Here is a 26,677-nt window from a genome sequence, read left to right as displayed (position 1 = left end):
AGGTTGAGAATTTTCAAAAAAGGAAGATGATCGAATAGCTGAATATATAATTACATACAAGGAAAAAAAACCATCTTGGCCACATCTTTGGGGGTTAAACTGGGGGAGTTTGAAGTAATAGAATTAGCAAAAATGACAGCAAACCCACCTATTTTGTGGTTCTTTTACTGAAATAGCGTGTTGGCAGTTTTCTACTAAAAAAGCTAGTTTAGTAAAGGAAATTCAGCTCTGGAGGCTGGAAGGAAAGTTTTAAATATTTTTTTTCCTCAGGAAGATAGAAGATAATAAATTTTAACTTTCTGGTTTGTATTTACCGTGTACACAGCTGTGGCTTTGCTTTTGGATTAGTGTTTAATTTTTTGCTCTCTAGAAACACAGGGGGAAATAGGGTGAAATATAATAACAAGGTCAGTTGGCTGACAATGATAAATGGGCATTTAACCAGTCAGTAAATCCCCCACTGAACTTGGACAAATAGGTCTGGTAGTAAGACTTGAAAAAGATTTTTAAGTGGGGCTGACAAGATGCTTTTTGCTTGCATGCATGAAGTGCTGGACTTAGTAATCAAACTAGGCTGAAAAAGAATAAAGGCACCAGTTCTCCTCAGTTGTAGAAAAATAGAGGGAACAGATGACAAAAAAAGCAACATTATGTATTAAAATGGCTTGGAGAGGTGATTATGTCATTGGCACTGGACAAGATTTATAGGTCACCATGGAATTTGAATGAGGGAAGGCATGGGCTAATAATGCAAAGATAACGAAGAGAAAGCCTTGAGCACCACTGCAGAAATAGTAGTGGTGGGTTGGATTTATATCAGGTTTGGAATTATTAACAGAATAAAAACTATGCCCAGCAGACTGTTGCCTGCACTGATCAATGGTAGGCTTTGGAAGATGAAGAAATGGGTGAGCATGGCATTGTTCACTGACCCCCACCTCTGATTCACTGCACTGGGACAGTGCCACTCTGGGGCATGGTGAACAGGAGACCAGACACAGCTGTGGCTTTGCAAAACAACCATTCCAAGGTGGGAGATGTGAGCAATGATAGACAGGCTCTTCTTATCTCCCAGCCTTCTTTATAATTTTAGGGCTATAATAAAGCTTTTGGCTATTATAGAGAAAAACAAAGATGAAGAAGGAAGTACTGTTTGCATGGAGGTTATGGATTGCTAATTTATGTTTGAGACCTTGGCAAATGTGGGCTAAAGAGGAGAGCTAATGAGCTGTGCTGGTGGCAGCATGGCACACAGCAAGGACTGCCTCTGTAAGGACTGGGAGATAAGGCAGATACCAAAGAATGGGAAAAAATTTCTCAGGTCAGAGATAGGAGCAGGTTCAAGATCCACAGAGAACTACTTTATTTTTACACAGACATGCATTTTCCAGATGCTAGTGGGCACTAAGCTTTCTGTGTTTTGCTCTGTATTCCTGCATTTCTAGATGACAAGTCTTTGTTGTGATCCTAGTATAAACTAATATGATTAATATTAGAGGCTGCTAATATGAAGCAGCTGTTTAGTCCTTACTCTTGTGAGAGTGCCTGACTTGGCTGCAGTGTTACTGGGTGCTGGTTAATTGAAAGCCATTAGGGTGTTTTTAATCCTATTTTTGATTTATTTGAGATGTGACAGTGGTTTCAGTTCATTATGTTTTATAGAGGGGACATCTCTTGAAGAGCAATCTGTTGTCCTGTGTAATTGTCAGTTAGGAAGGTGGTTGAAGGTAGGATGTGATGCAGCTCATCCTCGGATTACTGTAATGTCTTTTTCTCCCATCTCCTGCTTTCTCCTCTCAGCCCACTCTGGATGCTCTGGGGGCTCAAGAGACCCTCACCTCTCATTACAGTCTCTCTGCAGAGCAGCTGCTCACCTGCCATCATTAACTGCTACACAGTCTGTTTTCCTGCCCAGAGAGTTGTTTTGGCTCATACTCTAAACACAATATACCTACAGGTATATTCAAAAGAATGAAATCTTTCAGTATAAATTAGGCACTCAGATATTCTTGAAAATCCTGTATGGCAGTCTGTGCAACTGTCAAAGTAATATAGCACTGATTATTGGCTTCTTGTTGCCAGAATTTCTTTTCCCTAGCTCTTGGCAACCTATTTCCTAAAAACATTGCTCCTATTATCTTTATAACCTACCAATTGTATTGCACTTATGACTCTGTAAATCATAATTATTGTACTAAAATTGAAGGTAATAAATAGAAAAATGAAATGGAAAAAGAGCAGTCCTTCCTCTTATCTAGGATATTACTTTCCTTAGCTATAAGAAAATACTGGCAGAGTTTATAGATTTCTGGATTTAAACTTTTATATTAAAGAATTCAACTTATTCAGAAGGTGTAGCTTTGCACATTAGCTTTTATAACAGATATAAATCTCTTCAATCTTACCTCAAATGATCTAAGCATTGGCAAGTGTGAAGTATGAAATTGGCAGCTTTGAAGAAGAAACATATTAAAAAATAAGTCTAGTTTCAGTAAGTGCAGTGTGCCATCCTTATGTCAGGATGCAACTTTAAGAGATTTTTTGTGCATGTTTTTTCCACAGACTTAAATCCATCCATTGTTTTACATAGTATTTTTCTGTTAGATTTATTGATTACAAAAATATGCCAATTTTTCCACCTTTCTGCCCAGCTTTTAGCTCAGACAGATCATTTGTGTCATATTCAGGCTGCAGTTTCAGTGGGGATTCATTCCAGTGTTAAGTATAGTCAGTCCTAAGAGGTTTTACTGCTATTCAACAAACCAAAAAGTGGCAAAATTATTTGAATCAATTATTGGTTATATATATATGTGCAATCTGCTGCTCATGACCCCAAACAGAAATATTGAAATCTAGGTAAATATTATAACAACATGATTGAATTCTATTGAAATATGGATACATAGGTCCCCTTATATTTCACTTGTGGTATGTGTTCATTAATTTTTAAACTCTGAAAGCCACAGTGGGTGCTGTTACTCCTCACATTCACAGACAGGCTGCAAAATGTGCAGGAATTTGTTTCAAGCCAGAAACAGCCCAGTCCTGGTGCTGCTGCCATGCAATCCTCTGCCCCACATCATCAGACTTCACATTCTCATCATTGAAGAGTGAAAAAAAAAGAAAACTGATTTCTTCAGTGGAGTCTGGTGCCCACTCAGGCACCTTCCTGGATATTTACAGAGATTTTCAGTGGCATAAGGACACTCTGGGAGATCAGTCAAATCTTCCTTTGGAAGTAGTACTAGTTCATGTGGATATCTTTCAAAGTTCTCTTCACGGTGTTTGTTTCATTTAGCACAGAAATATTTGCCTTATTTCTTTCAGAACACCTGGCAGGGTGTGTGTGTGTCTGTGTGTGCTGTGTTTCAGTGCATAATGTGGTGAAATGAGGTGCCTGTAAGAGCAAACTCCATGAGTACTAGAGACTCCTTCTCTCACACATTTGTTGCCAGCTCAGAGTAGTGTAGCAGGGGAAGTGCAGCTCCCTGAAATCAAAGACTTTCACACCTTTCATCTCTGAGAGCATCTCACAGCTGCCCAGGAAAGGAGATCAGGGAATTCTGGCTGAATGAAGAAAAGACAAACCCTTCTGCAGGCATCCAGTGAGTTTGAACTCATGTAGAAAATAAATTTGGCTTATACCCTTGTAAAGGATGGCTTGAAGAGCACCCTGTAATGCTGAGGCCATGTAAGCAAGACATTTATGCAGAGTCATAAAATGTAATTGTTCATTGCTGCTCACCTCGAGGAAACAGCAAGAAGCTGAGTCAGGAAGGGTTGAGGCTGGATATGTGCTTTCCCTCTTTTCCCCTCTTTGTTCCTGCCATCAGCTTATATAGAGCAACACAGAAAATTAACCTAATATTGTATTTAATAAAATCATTACATGTTGGTTAGGGATAAATCAAAGCATTGCTGAATGAAAGAGTTACTTTAAACCATCCTGTCCCAGAATGAGAACCATTGGTGGAAAAACATATTTTTATAAATAGAATGAAACAACTTCTGTGTATGTGGAAGAAGAATCCATTCAAAGCTCAAAAATATCAGGAAAATTGATGGTGAGGTGTTTTGGAGAAAAGAAAATGTGAAAGATTAATTGTTTTTTGCAGAGAGACTTTCAAAATAAACTCCCAAAAATGTTCTGGTATGTAACTACAGGACTTGAAAGAAGATCAGGAGATAAAAATTTCACAAAAATTTGTGAAATTTAACTTCCTATTTTCAGGAAGTTAGCAGTTAGAACTGGTTGGATAACTGCTATTTCAGGCTGCTGTTAATTTAAAGACCCAAAACTTTTATTGGAAAAGGCAAAGATTTGTTGTAACTTGCTTATAAAATATAAAATCTTAACACATGTGGAATGCGAATGCTTTACATGAGCTATTGAAATAACTTGGATTAAAAAAAAATAGAACAAGAAATAATTTCTAATTTTAAATCCAAATAATATTTTTTTTCTGGAAGAAGTGAACAGGGTAATAGTGGCATAGGACCGCAGAGTAAGGTGAATCTGCATTTGCATCAAAACTTTCATAATCTGAAACTTTAGGTCATTTCTACTCTTAGCAGTGATTGGTGGTAGTACAGGGAAGTGAATCAACAAGAAAACACACATTACATCCTCCATGACTTTCTTCCACATAAGAAAATAAATATGTTTCAGAGTTATGAGACATTGTGGAAGCTGTGTGGATTTGGGACTGAGCAATTCCCAGACAGAGCAATCCATTAAGCACTGCTGAAAGTAGACCACCTACACACTGTTTCTGACAAAGAGAGAAAAAGAGAGTTTTTCAGAGCTGTAACAGTTCAAAAAAAGAGAATTAGAGGCAAAAGATCTATATGACTGCAATAATTGCAGAGATATTTTTTAAAACTGTTTTTTTTTTTTCTGAATTATAGGTGATGAAATGTATAAAGCTTTGCAGATACTTCTCATGGCCTTAGTGGGTACCATGGTGCTGCTGCCAACCAGTCAGGTAAAGGTTTCTGGACTGGAGCACAGACCAGTGGAAAGCTATTAATGAAATAATTGTTTCACCTCAGAAGCCTCTCCACAAGACAGCAGATTAACTCAAGTTATACCTGTGTCCAAAATACTCCTTATAAATCCAACAGGAAACAAAAAACTTCTTGAGAGATATTGCTGTTCCCCTCAACAAGAGCAAGATGTAATCTAAACTTCTTAGCTACAGAAGGAGAACGTGAGGGATGATTTAGAAAGTAGCCAAATTCTTCCAGTTAAAATATGCTGGCAGCTTTAGCAATGACTGGCAGATCTGATGAAACAGAGATACATTGGATTTTAAGCCTGACAAGAATAAGCACAACTTGTAAACACCATCTGCAAGATGTCCAAACCATTGGGATTGCAGAATATGGCCCTGAGTCTGTACTGAAATACAATCTCTTGTTTCATTCTCATAAAAGTAGTCACTCTAAATTGTTTCTGGATGCAATAAATACAGTACAAGTAAACACAGCACCTGGCATAAATGAAAAAAAACTAGCATACAGCATGATTGTGGTATTTTCATGACACTGTTTCGGGCAAACAAAGCAGTGTAACTTGCAATTTGCTCAGTAAATAAATGGCAGGTTTACCAAGACATGGTTACCCTTGCTAACAATACAAATGATAGACAAACTATTTTCTGGGAGGCCCTAGATTATGGTTGTTAAAATATGAGCTTGATTTAATGTTATATTCATAGTCATTGAATAAAGAGAATTTGATTCAGGTTGAGGGTGGGAGAAAATGTGGTCTCAGCATGTCAGGAGTGTCTGCCAGGCCAAGCTAGAAAGTGAGTCTAGGTAAGTGTTTCTATGCTAACTAATGTTCTTCCACCAAACTTCTTGACCTTCATCTCCCAAATTTATGCCATATGCTTGCTTGTGGTTTTGAGGTCTGTCACTACACTGATGACTTGGCAGGGTAATTAACAGCAGCAGTTCAGTTCTGTGGTTCATTATTTCAGCTCTGGTTATGTGCCCTGGTTCATGTGTCACCTTATTCTGTCAAAATAAACAGATCTTTGGCAATAGCTGTCTGCACTGTGTGGTGTGATGGATTATCCTCAGAGGGTGCTTTTCAACAGTTGGTCAATGATGTTATATCTTTAAGTATGTCTATAAGTTTAGAAGAAGATTCCACCAGTCTTGTGACATGTCAAGGACATGTCACGTTGACATGGCTGGGACAAGAAACCCTCTGAGGCTTGGTCACAATTAATCCTCTTTGTGCATTAGATGGTTTTGTGTTTCCTTTGGGATACTCTTAGCTGTGTTTTGAGGTGTAGGCTTTCTGCTCAGGGTAGCTATTCGTATACAAATGCATCCCCATATGTTTTTCAGCCATAATGCTGGTATGTGCTGCTGATAGATGTTGGCAGCTGAGTCTACAGGTCATAGAATATATATGTCAGACCTATCTGAAGAAATAACCCATATGCAGGTGACAAAGAAGTGGGTTTCAAACAAGAAAATCCAACCTACTAGTTAGAATTTTGCAAAATTGATGTATCTGCAGCATGTAGCTGCATATTTGTAATATACATGAGTACAATATATATATATTTATATGTATGTGGGTACATATGAGGCCATTAAAAGCAGTATTTTCAAAAATCAGGCCTTTGAAGCACTTGCAGGGCAGGATTATTTTGAGATATTTTCAGTATTTTCAATATCTCTGTTTTAACTGGTTGCCTTAAGCACCCTATATTTTCAATGGAGATTTAGTCAACGTGAGCAGGAGTGTATGGGGTTCACCTCATCTTATAAAAGTTACCTCAGACAGGCTGGATCAATTTGGCACTAGAAATCTCTGTTTCTCTTAATTAACTAAAAAGGGAGCCTCCAGAGATGAGCTCAGTTGTGTCTAAAATTAGACCAGAGGAATCCCAGCCATATTGCTGACTTTGCTGCAGATTGCTGACTGAAATCTTCCATACACAGTACACATTTTAGGTCTAATTTTCTGCCATTCTGTCTCTTGCTCCTGTGTAAAATGAGGTTAACTCACTACTGATTTTAAGCAGAGGTTTTAACTTCTTGTGTTCTTTTTTTCTTTATTAAAAAGCCCTTGTTTGGTGCATTCAGGTCCTGTGCAAGGTGAAAGGCACGACAGGGTTGGGCCCTGTGGCTCTCATTTGGGAGCTCAGCTGTGCAGTGAGTATTTAACATGCAGTCAGCATTGATTCCTGACCATCTCTTCCTCTGCCAGTCCCAAGCCAACGGTGCTACATTGGCAATGGCACAGATTACAGAGGCACAGCCAAGACAACCATTTCTGGACACAGCTGCTTGCCCTGGGATTCCGACCTGCTGTACCAAGAGCTCCATGTTGACAGCATTGGGAAAGCAGTGCAGCTTGGCCTGGGGCCATTTTCTTACTGCAGGTGAGGAAAGTTCTTGTTTGTCCTATTTGTGCATCAAGAGATGCATGTGTTGTGGAAGTAAGAAGGGCCAGGGATCTCAAAGCAGATTTTACCCCTGTCTCAGAACAATTAAACTGACTTTAGTAATCACTCAGCCTGACAAGAGTGAAGAAAAGTTCTGGTAGATGATAGGCTCAATCAATAGCTGGGTCTGCTGGAAGAAGCTCAGACACAAAATAATTTTGGAAATTCAGGTCCTTTTTTTACCTTGGGTAATGTTTTTTTTTCAAATGAGACCATTGTGCAAAGCCTTTGAAATAGTTCATTAATGCTTATCCAAAAGGAGAAATCAATGGAGTAGCTAAATTGAAATGGCTAAATTTAATTTCTTATTCTTTGCTTGTGAAAGACATGCCATAAAGAAATCTTTTCAAAAGAGAAAAGTTACTTGAAAATGAAAAATCAAAGCACTGTATTTAAATACGGTTGAAATGAGATGTCAAATTTATTTTTTTGATTTCTTGCAAAGCAAAACTATTGCCAAAGAAGATTTCCCAGCATTTCAATTTGATTGCACCACATAGTGATAAACTACATTTCTGAAGTTTTCTATTACGCTATAATGAAAATAGCTTGTGCTATATAGGCTTGTGCCTTCTCCTCAGTCACCTTATATCCTCCCTGAGGTCTCCATTAACTCAATGGATATTCACAAATACAGGAAAAGTTTCTATTCAGAGAGAAAATTTCTCATCCTGGAGATTAGCAAATACTAAACCTGCCAAACTGTAGATGATTCTCCATAAATTACTGGTTGATGCTTAAGATTTGCTTTGTTTGCTTGATTGCTTATTTGTGTGTGTTTTTTGTTTTTTGTTTTTTTTTTTTTTTTTTTTAATGGAACTTAGTTCAGGAAAATCAGAATGTAGTAATTTGTTTGGTGATAAAAAGCATGCACATATGCTGACAGTAGCTTTTCTCTATCTAACACAAACTAACAATAAACAATTCCTACCCCCTCCTTTAAACCCTTGATTTCCAGGGCTTGGTCCTCACACAAGCACTTCAGTATTTGATTTATGGTGTACCAGTACAGTGTGGCAATTTATCTGCCACATATTTTGTGCTTTGATAAAACTCAAGCCCTTTGATTTACATCATTTATGCCCAATATTCACTTTCAGATTTGAAATGCAGAGAACAAAATGGTGTAGGAGCTGATGTGTTCATGTTCTGTAGAGCTGAGAAAAAAGCTTTTCACTCTTTTGTCAGCTTGTTGCAATTTCTGGGGATATCTCTGCTGTACTATATAATCCTGCAGATATCTTCTTCTTCCAATAGTCTAATTTAGAAACATTGTTGGTGGCAGATGACTCAATCTGTGTTGCTTCTTCAGTTCTGAGAATTTGAAAGTGCTCTAATCTTTTTCTGAAGAGCAGTCAGATTGAAAAAGAAAAAATTAACTGAAGAACCTTACAATAACAGATAGTGCTTGTGATAAATCAAACTGAAATTGGAATTATTGCTTATCTGGAGCTCTGAATTACCTTGTCTATTTTTCTTGGTCTAATAAAGATCTTTCTGGGTCTTCAAAGTCTCCCTATATTCTTGGAGGTGTAAACTGGGCAGACTTCTGATTACTTACAATGCACTGATAAAGACAGGCTGTACCATAGAGAAACCCTAATGGAATCATCCCAAAATCTGTTTAACACCAAGATAACAAAAGGCTAAACAGTTTCCATGAGTCCTTTTTTGGTTTTTTTAACCTTTTTGAGAAATAAAATATTTTCTTGAAACAGTCTTTCATTTCCTCAGACTCTCCAGGGAATGTGAACCTGAGATTTGCAAATTCATTTTTGCTAGCTATTCTTGTTATGGATTTTCTATTACTGTACCTGTATTGGAATCTCCTCTCCTAAAAAATAACCTAAAACAGGAATCTCTGCCATGGGATTTAGTTCTGAAAATAGCTGAGCTGATACCTGTGAAAGCACCTCAGTGTGGGCTGTAGTTAAATGCTGTGAACGTGCTCGTGCATCCAAATACTTGTAGGCAAGTTTTATGGGTGTTCAGTCACACCTGTATTTCAGGTCCTTAGTCTTGGTTAGTTTTAAGATGAATAATTATATGGAAAGGCTGCTCATCTTTGTAGGTGAGCACTTTGTCAGCACTTTGCCAGATGGCTGAAAATCTGAGAGTCCTGTCAGTCCTCTGCATGGTGCAAGAGGAAAAAGCAGAAAACCTTTGGAAAGCTTGGAACAACACTGTGGTTAATGTTTGTAATTGCCTCTTCCCCTGAATTAACTAGAAATCCAGATGGTGATGACAAGCCCTGGTGTTACATCATGAAGGACAACAGTTTGTCTTGGGCATATTGCAACATTCCAACTTGTGGTATGTAAAGGCTTTCTTAAAATCCATGTAATGAATGAATGAATGAAGATTTATAGATACTACAAGGTTTCACTGTATAATTTTGAATGTTCTATTGCTCCCAGGAGTGTTTAATATTTTACTGTTTCCAGTAAACAATGGGCTTCTTTTACATTTTTTGGAGTTGTGATACAATCTGTGATTCTTGTCCCAAAATCGCAGCAGTGTCATACTACTGTTTTGGTCACAATCATGCCAATATCCCCAAATTTTCTGCTGGAATGTGCAAGGTGCCAGAAATGACTGATGCTTTGGTAAAAATTGTCATCACCCTGGGAATTACAGGCCCAGAAAAGAGGGTGGGCCTCTGTGAGCAATGAGAGCTCTACACCCTGAAGATGTATGAGACATGGTGTTTAATACCAAAACATAAAGATTCTGGTGGTCTGATGCAATATCCCTTTTTATCTCAGCAAGCAGGGAAAGGAGGCCACTAGTTCCAGACAAAGTAGATAATTCTGCAAGTACCAAAAGACCGTGTGGAAGAAGACATAAAAAAAGAAGTTTTGTGAGACCTAGGATTGTTGGGGGATCTTCATCTCTGCCTGGATCTCACCCCTGGACAGCAGCTATATATATTGGAGACAGTTTCTGTGGTGGAAGCCTGGTTCAGACCTGCTGGGTTGTGTCAGCAGCACATTGCTTTGCTAACAGGTAAACTCACCCCTTAGTGTGACAGTGGGTCCTCACAACAAACCTAAACTGAAACAAGAAAGAAGATGAGATTATAAAAGACCATTGTGTCAAAAGGAATTTCTGGCAATTTGAATATTCCTCATGACCTAAAAAATGGCTTGGACTACTATAATCTCATAAACCTTTATCTTGCTCCGTAAGGAGTCTCAAAGAATCTAAACACCCTGACTAAAGGAATAAAGTAGGGTGAGAATGGGGCATCACCTGTGCAAGAATCTGCAGGGGAATAGTAGTATTAATCTTCTTGGTTACCTTTCTGAATGTTTATGCCTGTTTTGAGACATAACAGAGATGAGTATGCTCACTGCTGTGTTTTGTTCAGAAAGGCTGAGGCAGCCAAGCAATCATTTATTGGAGATAAATTACTGGTGGTTGACACAAATAGAGTGGGCTGAGCTTTACAAAAAGCCACATGGAAGAACTAAACTGTCAAACTTCTGAGGCTGATTTTCTTGAGAGATTTCTTTTTTCTCCTGTGGGACACTGGAGAAAATATTGATTTTAGGATGCTCTTACTTTATTCTAAATACTTAATTTTCTACACATGTTCAACACTGTCCCTGATTTAAGTTTGATCACATTGAAGGGAAAAATATTACATCATTTGATACCCATTGTTCCTTTGCATAGTAAAGAAGCCAAGAGAAACAGAAAACCTTTTGCCAGAATATAGACACTGATAGCTTGTAGAGCTAATAATACCACTGTGAATGCAGTACTGAAGCATTTGGAGCTCAAGCCACAATGCATTTGTTTTTCAAATGTTGTGAAATAGCTACTAACTTTGGCAGCTGTTCAGGACATTTCCACCCACTTCCAGCTGGTCGTTTGGTATGTACAGATTTTCCATAATTACTGCATTGTAATTTGCACTCTTCTGTTTGTTTAGTACCTCTGGTAGTCACAATTCCAACTGTTTTCCACTAGGCGACAATAGATACCTGTGCAGCTCAATTATTTCTTTTTTCTTTTCTGCAACATCTTTTGTCTTCTTTCTTTTCCTGAATGAACCATCTGTAAGTCACAGTAGAACCATTCAGAGCTTCTAAAATTATTCTAAATACTGCTCCAGAAAGTGAACTTCCACTGTTCTACAGGCCCAAAATTTGATTTTCAAGTAGGTTGATTTACTACTGCAAAAATACTGAGAAAATCATGCCTTACATATTGATCAAAGATCATTCTATTGTCTTATTGTATTCCAGTATTCCAGAATATACTTTGCCCTTTCCTTTGTTAACCTTAAGCATAGCTGTAGCAGGGTTGCTGTTGTCTCTCTGCATTGCAATTGCCCAGAATCTCTTTCCTCTGGTCATGGTTCTACACTCAGTACTGGGGAAGGTTCTGTGGTGCTTTCATACCTGATGGGCAGAGAAATGAAACCAGGGAAACTGCAGTGATGCAAACCACTCTGCATCTGTGCATGATGTGTGACACCTGATATTTTCTTCTCCTGCCATGGTTAACAAAACATAAGACTGCTCCAATGTTGAAGACACTTGCTAATTAAATTCATTGTAGACTTATGCAGATTGAATTGGTTTTAGAACAAGAGTGAAATGTGAATTCTGTTACTTTCAAAGCTAGTGAATATATTGCCTTTCCTAAACACTTCCTGATTATTCCCAAATGTCCCTTACTTTCCAGTTGGTGTACTCATTAGTTTTCTTTCCTAGGACACTGGATATCAGAGGATGGTGGTCTTCTTAAAGTAAAAAACCGATGGTTGGAAAAGATGGTGTGAATTGCAAATATTGTGTTCTCCTCTTGATGTGAAGTTTCCCATTAAATCCATGTGCTTTTGGGACTTCATCAGGTTGCTTTTGATTCTGAAAAAAATCCAACACAGATAAGCAAATCTAAGAACTGGTGATATCTTTTAGTGGAAGCTTACCAGATGTTCCTGAATTGTCAATGTGCCACCACCTTTAAATCTTGGCCCATGCCTGTAATTTGTTTCAGGAGACTGGTTTCCTGGAGAAATGAGATATCTACCACTGACTCATCTTTTGATCCTTCACTTCTTTCTGAGAGTTTTTGTAATCATTGGCAAAGTCGAGTTTAAGTTGACTCAGTTAAATTTCTAGCAGAGGTGTTTGCACTCCCCCAAAGATGCTTGTTAGCCAAACAGCAGCTGGGCAGCAGTGTCTGTGCTGGCTTTTCCTTCTTTCAAGAAGCAGCAGCCTTAAATTAGGCTAATCAGGACCCACAGAGCCAGGGTCTCACTGTAACATCTTTTTCCTTGCCCTCTGTAGGCACGAATCCTGGGAAACAGATAAAGGTATTTTGAGAGGGTACACAATGGACACGGTGGGAGGCTGAGGTTATAATGGTTCATAGGATATCCAGCCACTGGAAAATCAGCTGCAATTGTCCTGCTAATCACAGAACTGCCTGTCTCTCTTTTTGTATTACAGTCCACTAAAATCCACTATTAGAGTAGTTCTGGGCCAACAAATATTTAATAAAACGACTGATGTAACACAGACATTTGAAATAGAGAAATACATCTTGCATCCTCAGTATTCTGTGTTCAATCCTATTGACCATGATATTGGTGAGTATTTTTGTTCAGACAGTTTTATTTTCCATTTACTCGACCTAGTTTCAAGTTTAGATGGTCTGTTAAAAAAATGCCTTTAGTGTGGAAAAATCACAGATACTAGGAGAGGCTTTTGAATGCAGAGGGTTCTTAATTCTACCAGAGTTATAACAGCATCTGAAAGCTAGACAAATTCAGATGAAAAATAAATTGCAAATTTTAAATAATTATGATAATTAGCCTTTGGAGCAATTTACCAAGATGTGTGGCAGATTCATCATCACTTCAAGTCTTTGTGAGATTAGGCATTTTTTCAACTGAACCAGAAACTGTAGGCTTGATGCAGGAATTACTTGGTAAAATTCTATTGTCTGTATTGTATAAAGGATCTGACTAGATGAATGTAATAACCCCATCTGCTCTGAAAATCTATGGTACTAAGAACCATTTTTTACACTGAGATAGATTTAAAAATCAGCTGTCTTATCAGTCAGAAGTTAAATGCCCTTCTGATTGACCTCATAATGTTAGTCAGAATCACAATGGAGCAGCAACTTATTTCTTATTTTCTGATCTGCTCTTGCAAAGGTTGTCACGTCACCCCAGGGCATCAAGCTGTGAGAGCACTTTGTCTGTGAGACTATTTAATAGCCTGACATTGGGAATATTTCAGGTCAGGCATGTACTGCCTTTTTTTGCTCCCAGATGGTGAGCATTTTCTACTCTATAGCAAAGAGCATTCAAGTTCTGTGTTGGTGGGAGCTCTGTCACAAGGAGACAAACTAGATTTGGGGCATTACTCTGTTCTGAAATATCCTGGTGAAAACCACCCATGACACTTAGAGATCTCATAGCTTATTTTAATTACTCTGAAATTAGGTAGGCATGCCTCAACAGCTTGCTATGTCCAAACCTAGGGAGAGCTGAACATTGAGTGCCTAAGACAAGCCCAATTGCAAAAATAAATGAGAAGGCAGAAAGTGTATTTTGGGGGCAAGATGCAGGTGCTTGTTCTGTCCAGTCAGTGATTTCTACTGATGCAACAGAAGAGTTATACCCTGCTGAAAAGACTTTTCTGAGGAAACAACTAACACATGAGTGTTTGCTAGGAAATTGAGGGATTCAGAAGCAGGCAGTTGGTGGGGAAGAGGACAAGGTGAGGAAGAGCAAGTGGCTGAGTGTGGGAGCAAGGTTTGTGTGGGCTTCTCAGGCTGAGAGATACTGCTGCCATGTTCCACTAAGGCCAAAATCTGTAACTAGTAGAGAAATAAGTGAGGCCCCTTGCTTTCCACAAAACTTTGAGCTTCCAGAAGGGCTGATGTGAAGGTTTAATGGGTGTGTCCTCATTACCTCAGCTCTGTTCTCTTTGAGTGGTGTGGCCAAACCAACATGCTGCCCTTATTCCACCCAGTGCAAAGCCCCCTTTGCTGCTTTACAGCCAAATGAAAGAGGTTTTCTACAGGGGAACCAATTTTTGAAATCTTTCAGTATCAATGTCATGATGCTGCACAGCTATGTATTACACTGCTTCCAGCCCCATGACAGGTTAGTAAAGATTGTGTAGGTTATGTAATACTGTGTAGCTTCAAGAAGCTTGGTTCTGAAATGTCAGGAGGTTTCATTCCTTAATTTTAAAGACCTTGAATTTTGCTGAACTAAGTGATAACAGGACACAAAATACATCAGCTCTTGGAGTAATTAATTTTTAATGGAATTTGAATGAGGCCAGTGGCCAGGCTTTCAGAAGCAGTGAGTATTTGCACATCCCACGTATTTCAGCTGAAAGTTGGGGATATGTCACTGTTATTTAACTATAAGGTGGGAGGAGACACATGTATTTTCTATCTTCCTCCTTCTCTACAAAGGCAGTGCAGTGAAGCAAAATCTACTCAGTGAGCATAGCATAAAATAAATATTCCCACAAGGGGAGTAGCTGAATGTTTCAGCCTTCAATTTGCTGTGAAATCAGGTGCTGTTGAGATGAGTCTGTCTGTCTTTGATTGAAATATCTTAATTAAGAGAGGCTTAGGGGATAATTAAATTTGTATCTGAGACCCATTACTGCCAATCCCATTAAAGAAAGGGAACAGTCACTTTCTTCCTCCTGTATTTTCTGTTCTGCAGCTTTGATTAAGCTGAAGAAGAATGGCCAACGTTGTGCTGTCAAATCCCAGTTTGTTCAGCCCATCTGCCTGCCTGAAAGTAACACTGCTTTCTCTGCCCAGGTGAAATGTCAGATTTCTGGATGGGGACACAAGCATGAGAGTGAGTAAAATGAGAGCTGATCTCTGTAGAAAAAAAAATTATGGTAATAAAAACATAACCCTCAGGTATGTGTCATACAACTGAGAGTTTGGTAAAATGTTTTGCAAGGGACTTCTGGTGGGATTCTTTTTACCTGCCTTTGGAGTTTACAACTTTTACATCTGAAATAGTGGAAAAAATCACCCCATCCTTTCCAGGGAGGAATTTCAGGATTATGAGGCTGGACCATGCTGCTTCAATGTTGAGATAACAAAGACCTATGTAGGTAGATGAGAAGGATTCAGGAGCTGGCTGCCACATTTTGATGAAAGATATAGTATGAGCAAATATCCCAGTCTAAATGTGTTGTCTAAAAGAAGTAATGGAACCTTTGAAAAATGGATGATTTATTATCACATCTGGAAAGAGGTGAGGACAGGAGTGCTGGGGTATTGTTCCTGAGTCTCTAATTAGAAAATTAGAGAAGCCAAAGTAGATTAATGGCTGGACATTGCAATACTATTATTTTAGGGAGTCTGACTGGAGGGTCAGAAATTGATCACTATAAGAATTATTTTATTTTAAAGATATTCATAACACGAATATTACTGAGAGATATTGAATATGTTTATTATGTGTTAAATGTGTTGTATTGTGCCTTGTGTTTTCCTGTTATGCTCTTGACATTCTATAAAAATGACTTACTTTTCCTCTCTGGGAATTTTTTTAAGATATATCTGGTTATTCAGATGTCCTGCAAGAAACACTAGCTCCACTTATTCCAGAGGAGAAGTGCAGAAGTCCTGAAATTTATGGAAAAGAACTCACAGAAAATATGTTCTGTGCTGGCTACTTCGATAGCAAATCTGATGCTTGTCAGGTAATGCTGGGTGTGATCTCTAGGCAGGTAATGGAAATGTATTTTGGCCAGAAATGTTGCAGTGTTACAATTCTTACATTTGATTTTACAGTGGTCCTAAAGAAAAGAAATGTTCCTAAAGAAAAGAACCTTATGTGGCTGCTTCCACCTTCATTTTTTATCATGTTCAATGTCAATGAAGCTCTACAGAAGGGCTCCAGGGTATTATATTCCTCCTACCTTCACATAAGGCTGTGCACTGGAGGGTGCTGCTCTAGCTGCAGGTAGTGGCAATGGATTTCTGCCCAGCTGGCAGGGATGTGCTGGTGGGAAAACGAGCATGAACCTGTGTGGGGACAAATCCCAGAGCTGCTGCTTCTTGCCTGAGGGAAAATAAGGACACCTGGGTAGGAGGTGAGGAGCAGTGGTGAGGCTTGGAGGAGGGAGCTGAGGTTTCTATAGTGGATGTCACTGAATGGTGTAGAATGTCAGTCAGTTGGAAACTGGGTTATGTAACTCAGACTTTCATGGAATGACCTCGTGCTCTTACTGCTTTCAGTTATGTCACACCTCAGCTCTGAATAAGGATGCAGAATTGTTGTGGTGATAGATGAGACTTCTTAAAATGAAGGATCAGATTATTCCTTACATAAAACTTCAGATTTCATCTACAGTTCATTTTGAGGGAGGAGGGTTTTGCTCTATTAACATAAATTTGTGAAAAGGCAGCACATAGCTAATAGCTGGCAGTGTAAGTGGAGGAAATAATAACATGTGTACTGTGTGCTGGAAGGCCCTAGAGGTCATAAAAATATCCAAAGAAAGGTGTCAGGAGTGAAATGACAGCAGCTAGCAGTGGCTCAGGCCAGGGCTGAGACTGAGGCTCAGGGTTCACAGGAGCCAGGGAGAAGGAAACCACCCTGCCTGCCCAGCATTACAGCTGATTCTCTCTCCCTGCCCTGGAAAAACAGAACTCGGGAATGACAAAGAGAAAAGAAAGTGGAGGGAAGGAGAAAGGAGTTGCACAAAGAAAAATGATCTGGAGAGAATTACAAAGTCTGAGAAACAGCGATTTAGAGTCACAGATGTTGCTGAAGAACAGTGCTGGTGACATGAAATCATTATTAGTGAATCAATAATTCATTTTTCCCTATTGTCAGACTTGTAGTGGGGTCTGAGGAGAATAATGTAGACCTCTTAATGTAACAACAGATGTAGCTGATCTCTGGGTTTTCTTAATGCACACTTAGGATATGAACCTGTAAACCATCTGTTATAACAATATTCCAAGACCAAGAAACTTCAAACAGACAATGTGTTTTCCTTGATTATTTTTAAAAGATTTTCTTGGAAACTTTTTTTTCATTTAATCAGTGCACTGATGCCAAAATTGCAATCAGTTAGACTAATTGTGAAAAATACACAAGCAAGCAAGATTTCATCTGATGTCCCTCAATAGAGACATCTTCAGTATAAAGGCAACACAATTTTCCTATGCATTTTGCTCTCAAGGAATTTTCTTTTGAGATAGGAAAAAATGTATTTCTTCTTGATCTCAAATAACTAGAGTGATGGCTGCTTTCACCAGTACCATTTACTAAGTCACATTTTTAATTTCTAACATTTAAAGTTCTCTAGAAAGTCAATCTAAGAGTAACAACAACAGCAACAACAACAACAATAATAATAATAATAAATAACCCCATTTCTGAATGTTTTCAAGGTTTAAAATAAATAGAAATGTTCAAAATTAACCCTTGCTGTAGTGTTGTTCGGGCTGCTTTTCAGTTTATGGTTTAATGACAAGGTATCACTCAGTAGCAAATTCAAACACATGCAAAACTCCATATGCCACATAAAATTACAGCATCTCACAATCATAAAGTGTGGCTGTATGCAACATCTTTCTTTGAAAACTCTCACATTCTCTGAAAGCTGCAATAAACTGCATTGAAAAACTCTCCAAATGCAGTCATGTAACCCCTCCATGCAGTGCTGATATGACAGTGCCAAGCCACAAAGACTTGTTCACTTCCATTGAAAATTATCTAAATTAACCATGCTCTTCAGTAAGTGTCTGAATCTAAACATTTCATACTTTTAAAAAAATCTGATATTTTGATACTTTTGTTTAATGGGTAATTTAAAAAATCCACCATTATATTTGAGTGTGACTGAAACCTTTTTTTATTTTTTTTTTTAGTTAAAATCTCACGTGCACACATTCCTATTTTACGATTTTCCCAAACTGATCTTCTGACTGCTTTCTATCAAATTAGATAACCTTTGCTTACTTTTAATGCAGGGAGATTCTGGTGGACCTCTGGCTTGTGAGGAAGATGACATCTCTTACCTCTATGGAATTATCAGCTGGGGAGATGGCTGTGGCAGAGTCAACAAACCTGGAGTATACACAAAAGTGACAAACTATGTAAAGTGGATTAATGAGAAAATAGCCCCCCGAAAAACTAGTTGAACAGTTAAATAAACTAACATCTAAAGCAGGGTCCAGGAGTCTGTTGGTTTGATTAGAGTGGCATAAATATTTTATTATAAGCTGGTATGGAAACTGTCATGGTAATTCTTAGCAGTTCCAAGCCAGAGCACCAAAAGCAGGCCTGCTCCATCTGATGTCAGCAGCCTTGATCTAACATTCTGGGGCTGTGGATTGCTCAACACACATGACTGCCTTTATTTGTCTTAATAAAAAATCCCAAACATATTGAGACAGCACACAAAAATCTACAACTCTCTGTCTGCTTAGTGGATTACATAAAAACTGATTTGATGTGTTTTGCAGTTTCTGGTGGAGCTGTCATCCCCAAAACCAACCTGCAACAATATTGTCCTTGTGTTCTCAGATGAAATAAAAAAAAAAAAAAAAAAAAAAACAGGAGAATCACATTTAAATTCCCTCTCCCTGAGAAATGATCTCTTGAAGTTCAGGGCAAGAGACACCAAGAGAACAATGTAGGCAAAGCTGCTCCTCAGCTAACTGCAACAGCAGTTCTGGGGAAAGAAACCAGAGGGTTTAGGTTTTGTTTCAACCAAACATGTAAGCATATTTTTATATAAACAAATTCCTGTGTTCCACTGACGTAAAATCAGGAACGTGCCCCAGAGCTCTGCTGAATCTGGTGTGCAATTTTCCAGCAAGGTTCACACAACACCTCCTGAGAGATCAAAGTCTTTCACTGAAAAATGTTGGAAGTTGGAGCAGCTGATTTAGGCTGATTCAGCCAGGACCTTTTGCAGACTGTGATCTGCTCCTTGCCCTGAGGATAGCAGTGGAAATACTTCACCTTGATGATAAATCCCTAAACGTTTCTTTAATTTGACAGTGTTTTGAAGATGTCTTAGGTTTTGTACTAACAAGTTGTTCAACTATTTAGATAATTCAGAAAGGAGGTTTCTTGTAACAGATTTTTCAACTGGATGGCTGTGGTGCAGCTTGACATTTTCCTTAGGGATTTGGTGATATCATAAACCACAGGCTTTGCTGTCATGGTCTATGGAATTGTTATGGGAACAATCAAAGCAATTATTAAAATATACAGCTGTTTAGAGGCAGTGGACTCAGCTGTATTAGCAAAAACCACGTAAAAATGATTCAACAGAAAGTCTGACAAAGAATGGAAAATTCTTTTTTTCCTGTTACAGGGATCCTTTAGCCATGTCAGATGTGTACATTTAAGTGTTGATGTGAAATGTATCTCTCCCCTGGAAGTGAACATTTATGAACTCTCTTAAGTTTTTCAGGAAAAGTTGTTTTTTAAAGTAATAGAATTTTAAAGTGGTGCCTAGATATTCAGATGTGTGTTTTGTTCTACAGTACTTGCAGTGTCCTCATGCGTTTCTTAGTAGTGGTGAATGTTAACTGCAGTTAAAAGAGATTTTTTTAAGGAAAAATAACCAAAACCAGCATCTGTGTAAGCACAAACATACAACAATGCTAATCTAGATAAATGATGTAAACTGTTTAATAAAAACATTTACCCTCTGTTTCTTGAACTTAGTCTGTTATGTATAAAGTTACAGTAAGATATTTGAATTCCTCTGTAAGTTGTTCTACAGGTTGAGAGCTGGTAGAAAGTTGAAATAACACTTTGTGCTGGAAGGCATCCAAAACTCTCTCTGCAATGAGTCCATTTCAGTGGTGGTGCTCCCAGTTTAATGCAAGTGTCATACACATTTCCAGTAGGCAGATGTAAGCACCTGGATATGTTTTTCAGCTATTGATGCTGTGCATCCCAGTATTAAAGCCTTTAGTTTGTTTTTCTGAGGTACTAAACACCAGCTTGAAGAACTGATATCCACCTCTGGGATCTTGATTTCAACCCAAGCTGAAGACTCTTCAGTTCTGCCTCCCTGGCCATTTGCAGTGTGAGTCTGGCTTGCTTAATGCCCTGAAATGAATGTGACCATGGGACAGGACTAACTGTACCTGCTGCTGAGACAGGTGCATCAGCAGGAAGGAACTATTTGCTTTTCTTTGGAAGGGATTAATCAGGAACAGGTTTCCACTCAAATATGGAGTCATTCTGAATGTCTGTGTCTGTACTGTGACTTCAGTTTCACTTTGAAATTAATATCTATCCACACTGTGCACAGTTTTGATCCTGCAGTTTTGTTCTCTTGGTCTTGAAGTACAGAAAGTGGCTGTTGGATAGGAAAGGTGTTAGACTGGCGTTTCTGACAATTTGTGTAAAGATTTTTAGCTGTCCTGTTTTCAAAATCTATGCTGCTTGTATCAATTCACAGCAACACTAGTACAAACAATAACACACTTTTAAAATATATATTGAATGGTCTGTCTTCTGCCCTCAAAGGTCTAAATGACAAATCTCCAGCTGATACTAATTTATATACTTTGAATGCATTAAAAATAGTGTGGCTTTCAAAGCAGCCTGTTTATCCACTGTGACTGCATTGACATGGTGGAACTAAATGCAAATCATTTGAGCATCAGCAGTGAGGTGACTAGCACTGCCTTACAAGCACAGGGTAGGGGTGGCAAGGAGATGTCCAGGTTATGTGGGATGTCCTGACCTCTCACACCCTGACATCAGCCACATTCCTATGGGGCACTCCAGCATCTGCTTCCTGCCTTTCTGTTGAGCATTACCCCACGGAAACTAATTCTCCATAATTCTCACCCCCTTTAAGTGATTATTGCTTTGGTTAAAATGAAAACCAAAGTCAAATGTACTAGTGAAATTTTATCTGATATTTTTCCTAACTCTATATTGAAATTGAATTAGAATGCAAAGCCAGTTGAACAAACACTTCCCTAATTCATTATGAAACACACTCAAAGGATGGTTTTATTAAATTGTATGTTATTCCATGCAAACTGACTGATTTAAAAGGAAGAAATAAATGCAAACATCTAAAAACCCCCCTTCTATTATGCTGCTGAAAGAAAAATGTGTTGTAGCGCTGTTTAAAAAAAGCTGAAGAACAAATTACCATCAAATAAGATGCAGCACGAGTATTTTTGGAATAATGGACTCTAATTAGTCCATTGCTTGTGGAAATAAATCTGAGGACATCATTAACACATCTTATTCTATTAATTGTAAGCTGTTTCGGGTTTGGTGTAAGGGTTGTTATCTCGTGACAGTTGCATTGCAAAGAGGAAAAAAAAGCGAGAAGAGTATTTTTATCTGGGGTAGTTGGCAGTGTCTTCTGGGAGCCAAGGCGAGCTGTAATTACACTTTTGAAAAGTGGCAATTGGGCATTATAAGGAAGGTGCGGGACGGAGCGTTTCGGCCGGCCAGAGGCGGGCTCCATTCCACGCAGCGAATCCACTGCGGGCTTTGCGGCCGCCCGGGCGCGGGGCAGCCCCTGCGGTCAGCCGCAAAGTCCGGAGCCGGATCGCGGCGGGGGTCGCGCCCGGAGCGGGTCCGCGGTGCTCCGGGTGCCCCGGCCCGTGCCTCGCGCTCTGAAACCCTGTGGAAAAAATAATTAAAAAAAAAAAAAAAAAAAAAAAAAAAAAAAAAAAAAAAAATTAAAGACCCCCAACCAGAAATAAAACACGTGAACAAAGAATCACAGAAGCGGCCCGCAGACCCCTTTCCCCTGCGCAGGCCGGGGGCCGGGCAGTGCCGCGCTGGCCCGCCCGCCCGCCCGCGCGGGGCCCTCACGGAGCCCTCACGGAGCTATTTTGGAAGTGACCCCTCGGGCGGCCGGAGCGCGGGGCGGGCGCAGCGAGCCGGCGCAGCTGTCCGGAATCATGACTGAAGATGACGGATTCCGTGGTGGAGGGTCACGTCAAGTTGAGAGACGGAAAAAAGGTCCCCGCTCCCGGCGCCCCTTCGGCCCGCGGGGGTCCCCGACCGCCGCCCCCTGCCCGGCGGGCTCAGAGCCCGCTGTCCCCTGCCCGGCCCCGGCTAACCCTGTCCCTTTGCTCTCGTTGCAGTGGAAGAGCAGGTGGCTGGTGCTGCGCAAGCCCTCCCCGGTGGCAGGTAAGAGGGCCCGGCGGTGGGGACGGGGCTCGGGGTTTGCCCGCAGAGCCTGGGCCGGGCCGGAGCCGCGCTGCCCGGCAGGTCCGGCCTCGGGCGGGCTGCTGCGCTCACTGACAGCAACGGGAAAAGTCACTTTCCGAGGCACAGCCATTGGATTTGCTGCCCGTTCAACATGCACTTTTTTTTCCCCCCTAATTTTTTCATGGGGGAGGGTGGGTGGTAACTTATTTCTTCAGGGTGATTGCTGGTGTGGAAAAGAAAAAAAAAGCTGACATTGTAAGCTCCGTAGTTATTTTTGATCAGTGTTTTGACAGAAAATATCACTTCGATTTAAAAATAAAATGACATTTTGAATTAAGGAAGGAAAAAAAAATAGGATCGTTTCCATGCTTCTGAAGGGGAAATTGAAAACGTTACACAGAGCTGATGTTATAATGCTGCAGAGGGAAAAGCAGGATTCAGGTTTCCCCATCTATTCCCAGCAGGGAAAACATTTGGGCCCAAAGGTACACCTTTCCAGGGCTAAATGTTGCCTACACTTAGAAAACGTGAATCTGCATTATGGCAACATTTCTTGGCTCTTGCTAGAAAGACCGAAGGCTTCTTAATAATTGTTTGTTACGTGAGTTGTTACAGTAATATTTTAGTGTTTTAAATACGTGTATCTCATCTAGATATGTGAAACCTCCCTGTGTGAAAGGGCATCTCTTGGTTGTAGAGCTAGTATAGAGACCTGTGAATATGGGCCTGAGTTTCTAATGTGAGCAAGCCAGCTTTGAAGAGGGTAGGTGACTGACAATGTAGCTTGTTCCTCAAAAATACTGTTTTTATTCTAGCTAAATTAGCCAGGTTTACTAAAAAAGCCCTTGGTGATTTGCTTTTCTTGGTATGTACACCATAGCCATTCTTCAGACACACAACTGTATTGCAGAATGTTTAAATACTGTGGTTGCAGCTGTTTTTGCTAACAGGTGCACGAAGACAATTGGGGATGCCTGCAAAGCCCTGCATTAGTTAGCAGACAGTTCAGTCTTTCAGTCATTTTTCATCTCTGTGGATGGAGATTTTGCCAGTCCCTTGCCCAGCTGAGAGCTGCAGGGCACCTCAGTGGGGCTGGGAGCATCACCCCCAGTATTTATAAAATTGATGCATGGGGGTCTTTGTCTCTTGTGGTTTGTAGCTCAGCTTAAGCTGTGGATGTTGCAGCTTTGATAGTGACATTAATTTCATATACATCTGAGTGCTGTGTAATAGGAAAGGGATGTGGGGGAAAGTGGGCTGCTTTTGTCATAATGCAAAAGGTGGGAGAAAAAAAACCCTTTTCTTTTGGGTTTGCTTGTGAAATGCTTGGTTTCCCCGTGGAGCTGTGGCACTTGAACTGATTTCTTCCATTGCATAGTTGCTGTGTAATAAACACCTCTAGGAACGGGTCAATAACAAGTGGTGACATAAGCAAACACTAGAAAATAAATAAAAGAAGGTGTGGCACATAATGATTTTTAGCAATGGCTGCTGTGTAAGATTTAACTGGGAAACCTGAGCCGACAGGAACAATCTCACAGCACAGTTTGCTTGCCATTTAGTGGTTGGGTAATCTGTGAGCTACTGTAAGAATTTCATTTGTGGTTCAGTATGTTCTAATGAAAATACAGACAACAATAGCCTCTCGGTCTTTAGAGTCTGTAATGTGAACAGCTATCCTAGCATAGCTCCTAATGCTCAGAATTAATGAGTCAGTCCCCGCCAGATTCAGGAGAGGATCTGAAATGCCACTGGACTTGAATAAATAGGGAAGATTTATTACTGACCTCCTTATTTCTAAGCCTGCAGATTACCCTTGAAACACACCTTCAGTGCTTGCATCCTGAAAACAAGGACTATAAACTACCTGGGGGTGGGTTGGGAAAAGAAACTGGAGTTGTACATTGACTTGACTGAGCTGATCCTGCAGTTGTCTTTGTATTGCAGCAGAGTGCTGAGAAGTTTGTTATGGGCTGTGCTCTGCAGCATCATCTCTGACAGTTTTGCTCCTTTTAGACTGTTTGCTCATGCTGGTGTACAAGGATAAATCTGAACGAGCAAAAGGGCATAAGGAGAGGAGCAGCATGACCTTAGAAGACATCTGTGGCTTGGATCCTGGGCTCTCCTATGAGGGCCTGAATCACACTCTCGCTATCATCTGTCTCTCCCAAGTTGTGATGCTGGGATTTGACAACAAGGAAACAATGTACGCGTGGGATGTACGAATACGCTACAGTCTGGGGGAAGGTAACCTTTGTCTTCTCGCCCCTTTTTTTTTTTTTTTTTTCCCCTCCCCCACAGGGCAAAAAAACCAAGAAAAGTGAAACTAAAATGCAAATAAAACAGTACAGTTCAGGACAAGATTGCCACTTATTTGAGAGTGGAAAAAACTGTTTTCCCCCTTAGATGTTAAAGCAGGTATCCCTTACAATAGATTTTGACTGCAGAACCACCCAGTACTGATGGATAGCTATGACAGATCTGGGGCTTTTGATTTTGACACTGGTGGCGTGTAGCTTTGAAATAAAGTGATCAAACTTATACTTCTGGTCCTACAACTGACCCAGGAATTCTGGCAAAAGGACTCAAAGGGAGCCTGAATTAAGAGATGCAAAGTCCTGAGTAGAACTTTGCCAGTTCATGGCCAGTTTGCTGAGCAGCCTACGGGTGTTGCATTGGTAATTCTCATTGCTGCTAGTGAGCCATTTCAGAAAGAGACGTTTTGCAATAAAGAGTCATCAGACACATTCTTTCCAGGTAACTTCACCTTTCTCCATACTCCTATTTTATTTTCTTGGTTAGCAGCTCTAAAATGTACCATGGTGAACAAAGAGTGATGATGTTGGTAATCCATAGTATCTGTCTTACGTTTGTTTAGTCATAACTAGGAAAGGAGGGTAGGTGTGTGGGAGAAACACATTAGCAATCTTTATCATTTGTTACATATGCTCTGCCATCTGTTGGGTTTGTGGGCTTGTTCCTTTGCAGTACATATGTAGAAAGATGGCCTGGGAATTTTACAGTAAAAATATGTAGAACTATCAGAAGTGAGATGTGTGGATGTACCTCTCAGGACTATCAAAACATTAAGCCTTGCATAACAGGAAGGGTTAGAGGGGTTGCTGAACAATACAAGCATGAATAGCTGGAGAGGTTGATGCACTTTGATGATACAGCTCTAAAGTCTTCCAGTGTTACTTTTCTTTTTTAAACTAGGTTTGGAATCTGTATATAGCATAGACTTGTCCTGAAAGCTGAAGGAGTATTTGAATATGACAGAGTAGGTCTGTTTTTATGACTTTGCACTGATGTAGTGCTGGAGTAATCTCAGTCTGGGTACGAGGGTTATGGCTGGCATTGGAGGACATGCAAAAGCAGTGGAGAGTTTTTTTCAAGGAAAGCTGTGAATGAGGTAGGAATAGAGCCTACTGGATTATGGCATGTGCAGGCATGGAGTAGAGATGAAGTGGGAGAGATTGTGTGTGTGGAAGTGAATAAGTGCAGAAGTAAGAAAGCAAGTGTAATTGGTTGAACTGGCAATAATTTGTATAAAGTTAATTGCAAAAAAGCTTAGGAGCAGGAGAGTAAACCAAAGCATTGAAATTTTTTTCAGAATTTTATCTTTTAGTGCATGTTTGATTAGGAGAATAAAGTCAGAGTCTAGTTTGAGTAGACAGAAATAGAAAAGAGAGACGATGTAGATTAAGAGAGGATGGTGACTGGTGTTTTTTCTTAAAGTGTAGTAAGGGTTCCTTTGTGTGCCTTGAAAATAAGGTGGCTGAATGATAAAAATAGGCTAGGGAAGATGACCTCAGAGTCTGGGAAGCAAAAAAAAAAAAAAAGTGAAAGGAGCTGACACTGTTCTTGAATGAGGACCACAGAATGTAGGCGTTCATACTGGAGTTCCCAGTGTTTTCTCTCAGTTTTTAGTAGATGAGATGGATGTGATTCCTGGAATGTGCTTGGGCTCACAACTCATTTTGAGAAGTTAGCATACTGCAGGTCAGTGCATAGTTGTGAAAAGGAA

At 39.8% G+C, this 26,677-nt stretch overlaps 2 protein-coding genes across 2 annotated transcripts in view; both read left to right on the top strand.

Moving 5' to 3' along the window:
- Window positions 1-20,173, top strand: part of HGFAC (HGF activator) — a 40,452-nt gene extending 20,279 nt beyond the window's left edge. The window contains exons 8-14 of the mRNA XM_056489170.1: window positions 7,232-7,406; window positions 9,697-9,782; window positions 10,235-10,475; window positions 12,935-13,074; window positions 15,184-15,324; window positions 16,035-16,183; window positions 18,468-20,173. Of these exons, the coding sequence (XP_056345145.1) occupies window positions 7,232-7,406; window positions 9,697-9,782; window positions 10,235-10,475; window positions 12,935-13,074; window positions 15,184-15,324; window positions 16,035-16,183; window positions 18,468-18,638 (1,103 nt within the window). The 3' untranslated portion in view covers window positions 18,639-20,173. The remainder of the gene's footprint in view (window positions 1-7,231; window positions 7,407-9,696; window positions 9,783-10,234; window positions 10,476-12,934; window positions 13,075-15,183; window positions 15,325-16,034; window positions 16,184-18,467) is intronic.
- Window positions 20,174-22,228: 2,055 nt separating this feature from the next.
- The window catches only part of DOK7 (docking protein 7), a 59,724-nt gene continuing 55,275 nt past the window's right edge, over window positions 22,229-26,677 (top strand). The window contains exons 1-3 of the mRNA XM_056489169.1: window positions 22,229-22,458; window positions 22,584-22,629; window positions 24,667-24,897. Coding sequence (XP_056345144.1) covers window positions 22,408-22,458; window positions 22,584-22,629; window positions 24,667-24,897 — 328 coding nt within the window. The 5' untranslated portion in view covers window positions 22,229-22,407. The remainder of the gene's footprint in view (window positions 22,459-22,583; window positions 22,630-24,666; window positions 24,898-26,677) is intronic.

The sequence above is a fragment of the Oenanthe melanoleuca genome, chromosome 4 (genome assembly GCF_029582105.1).
Source record: "Oenanthe melanoleuca isolate GR-GAL-2019-014 chromosome 4, OMel1.0, whole genome shotgun sequence".
Classification (NCBI taxonomy): domain Eukaryota; kingdom Metazoa; phylum Chordata; class Aves; order Passeriformes; family Muscicapidae; genus Oenanthe; species Oenanthe melanoleuca.
This window is presented reverse-complemented; position numbering and strand designations above follow the sequence as displayed.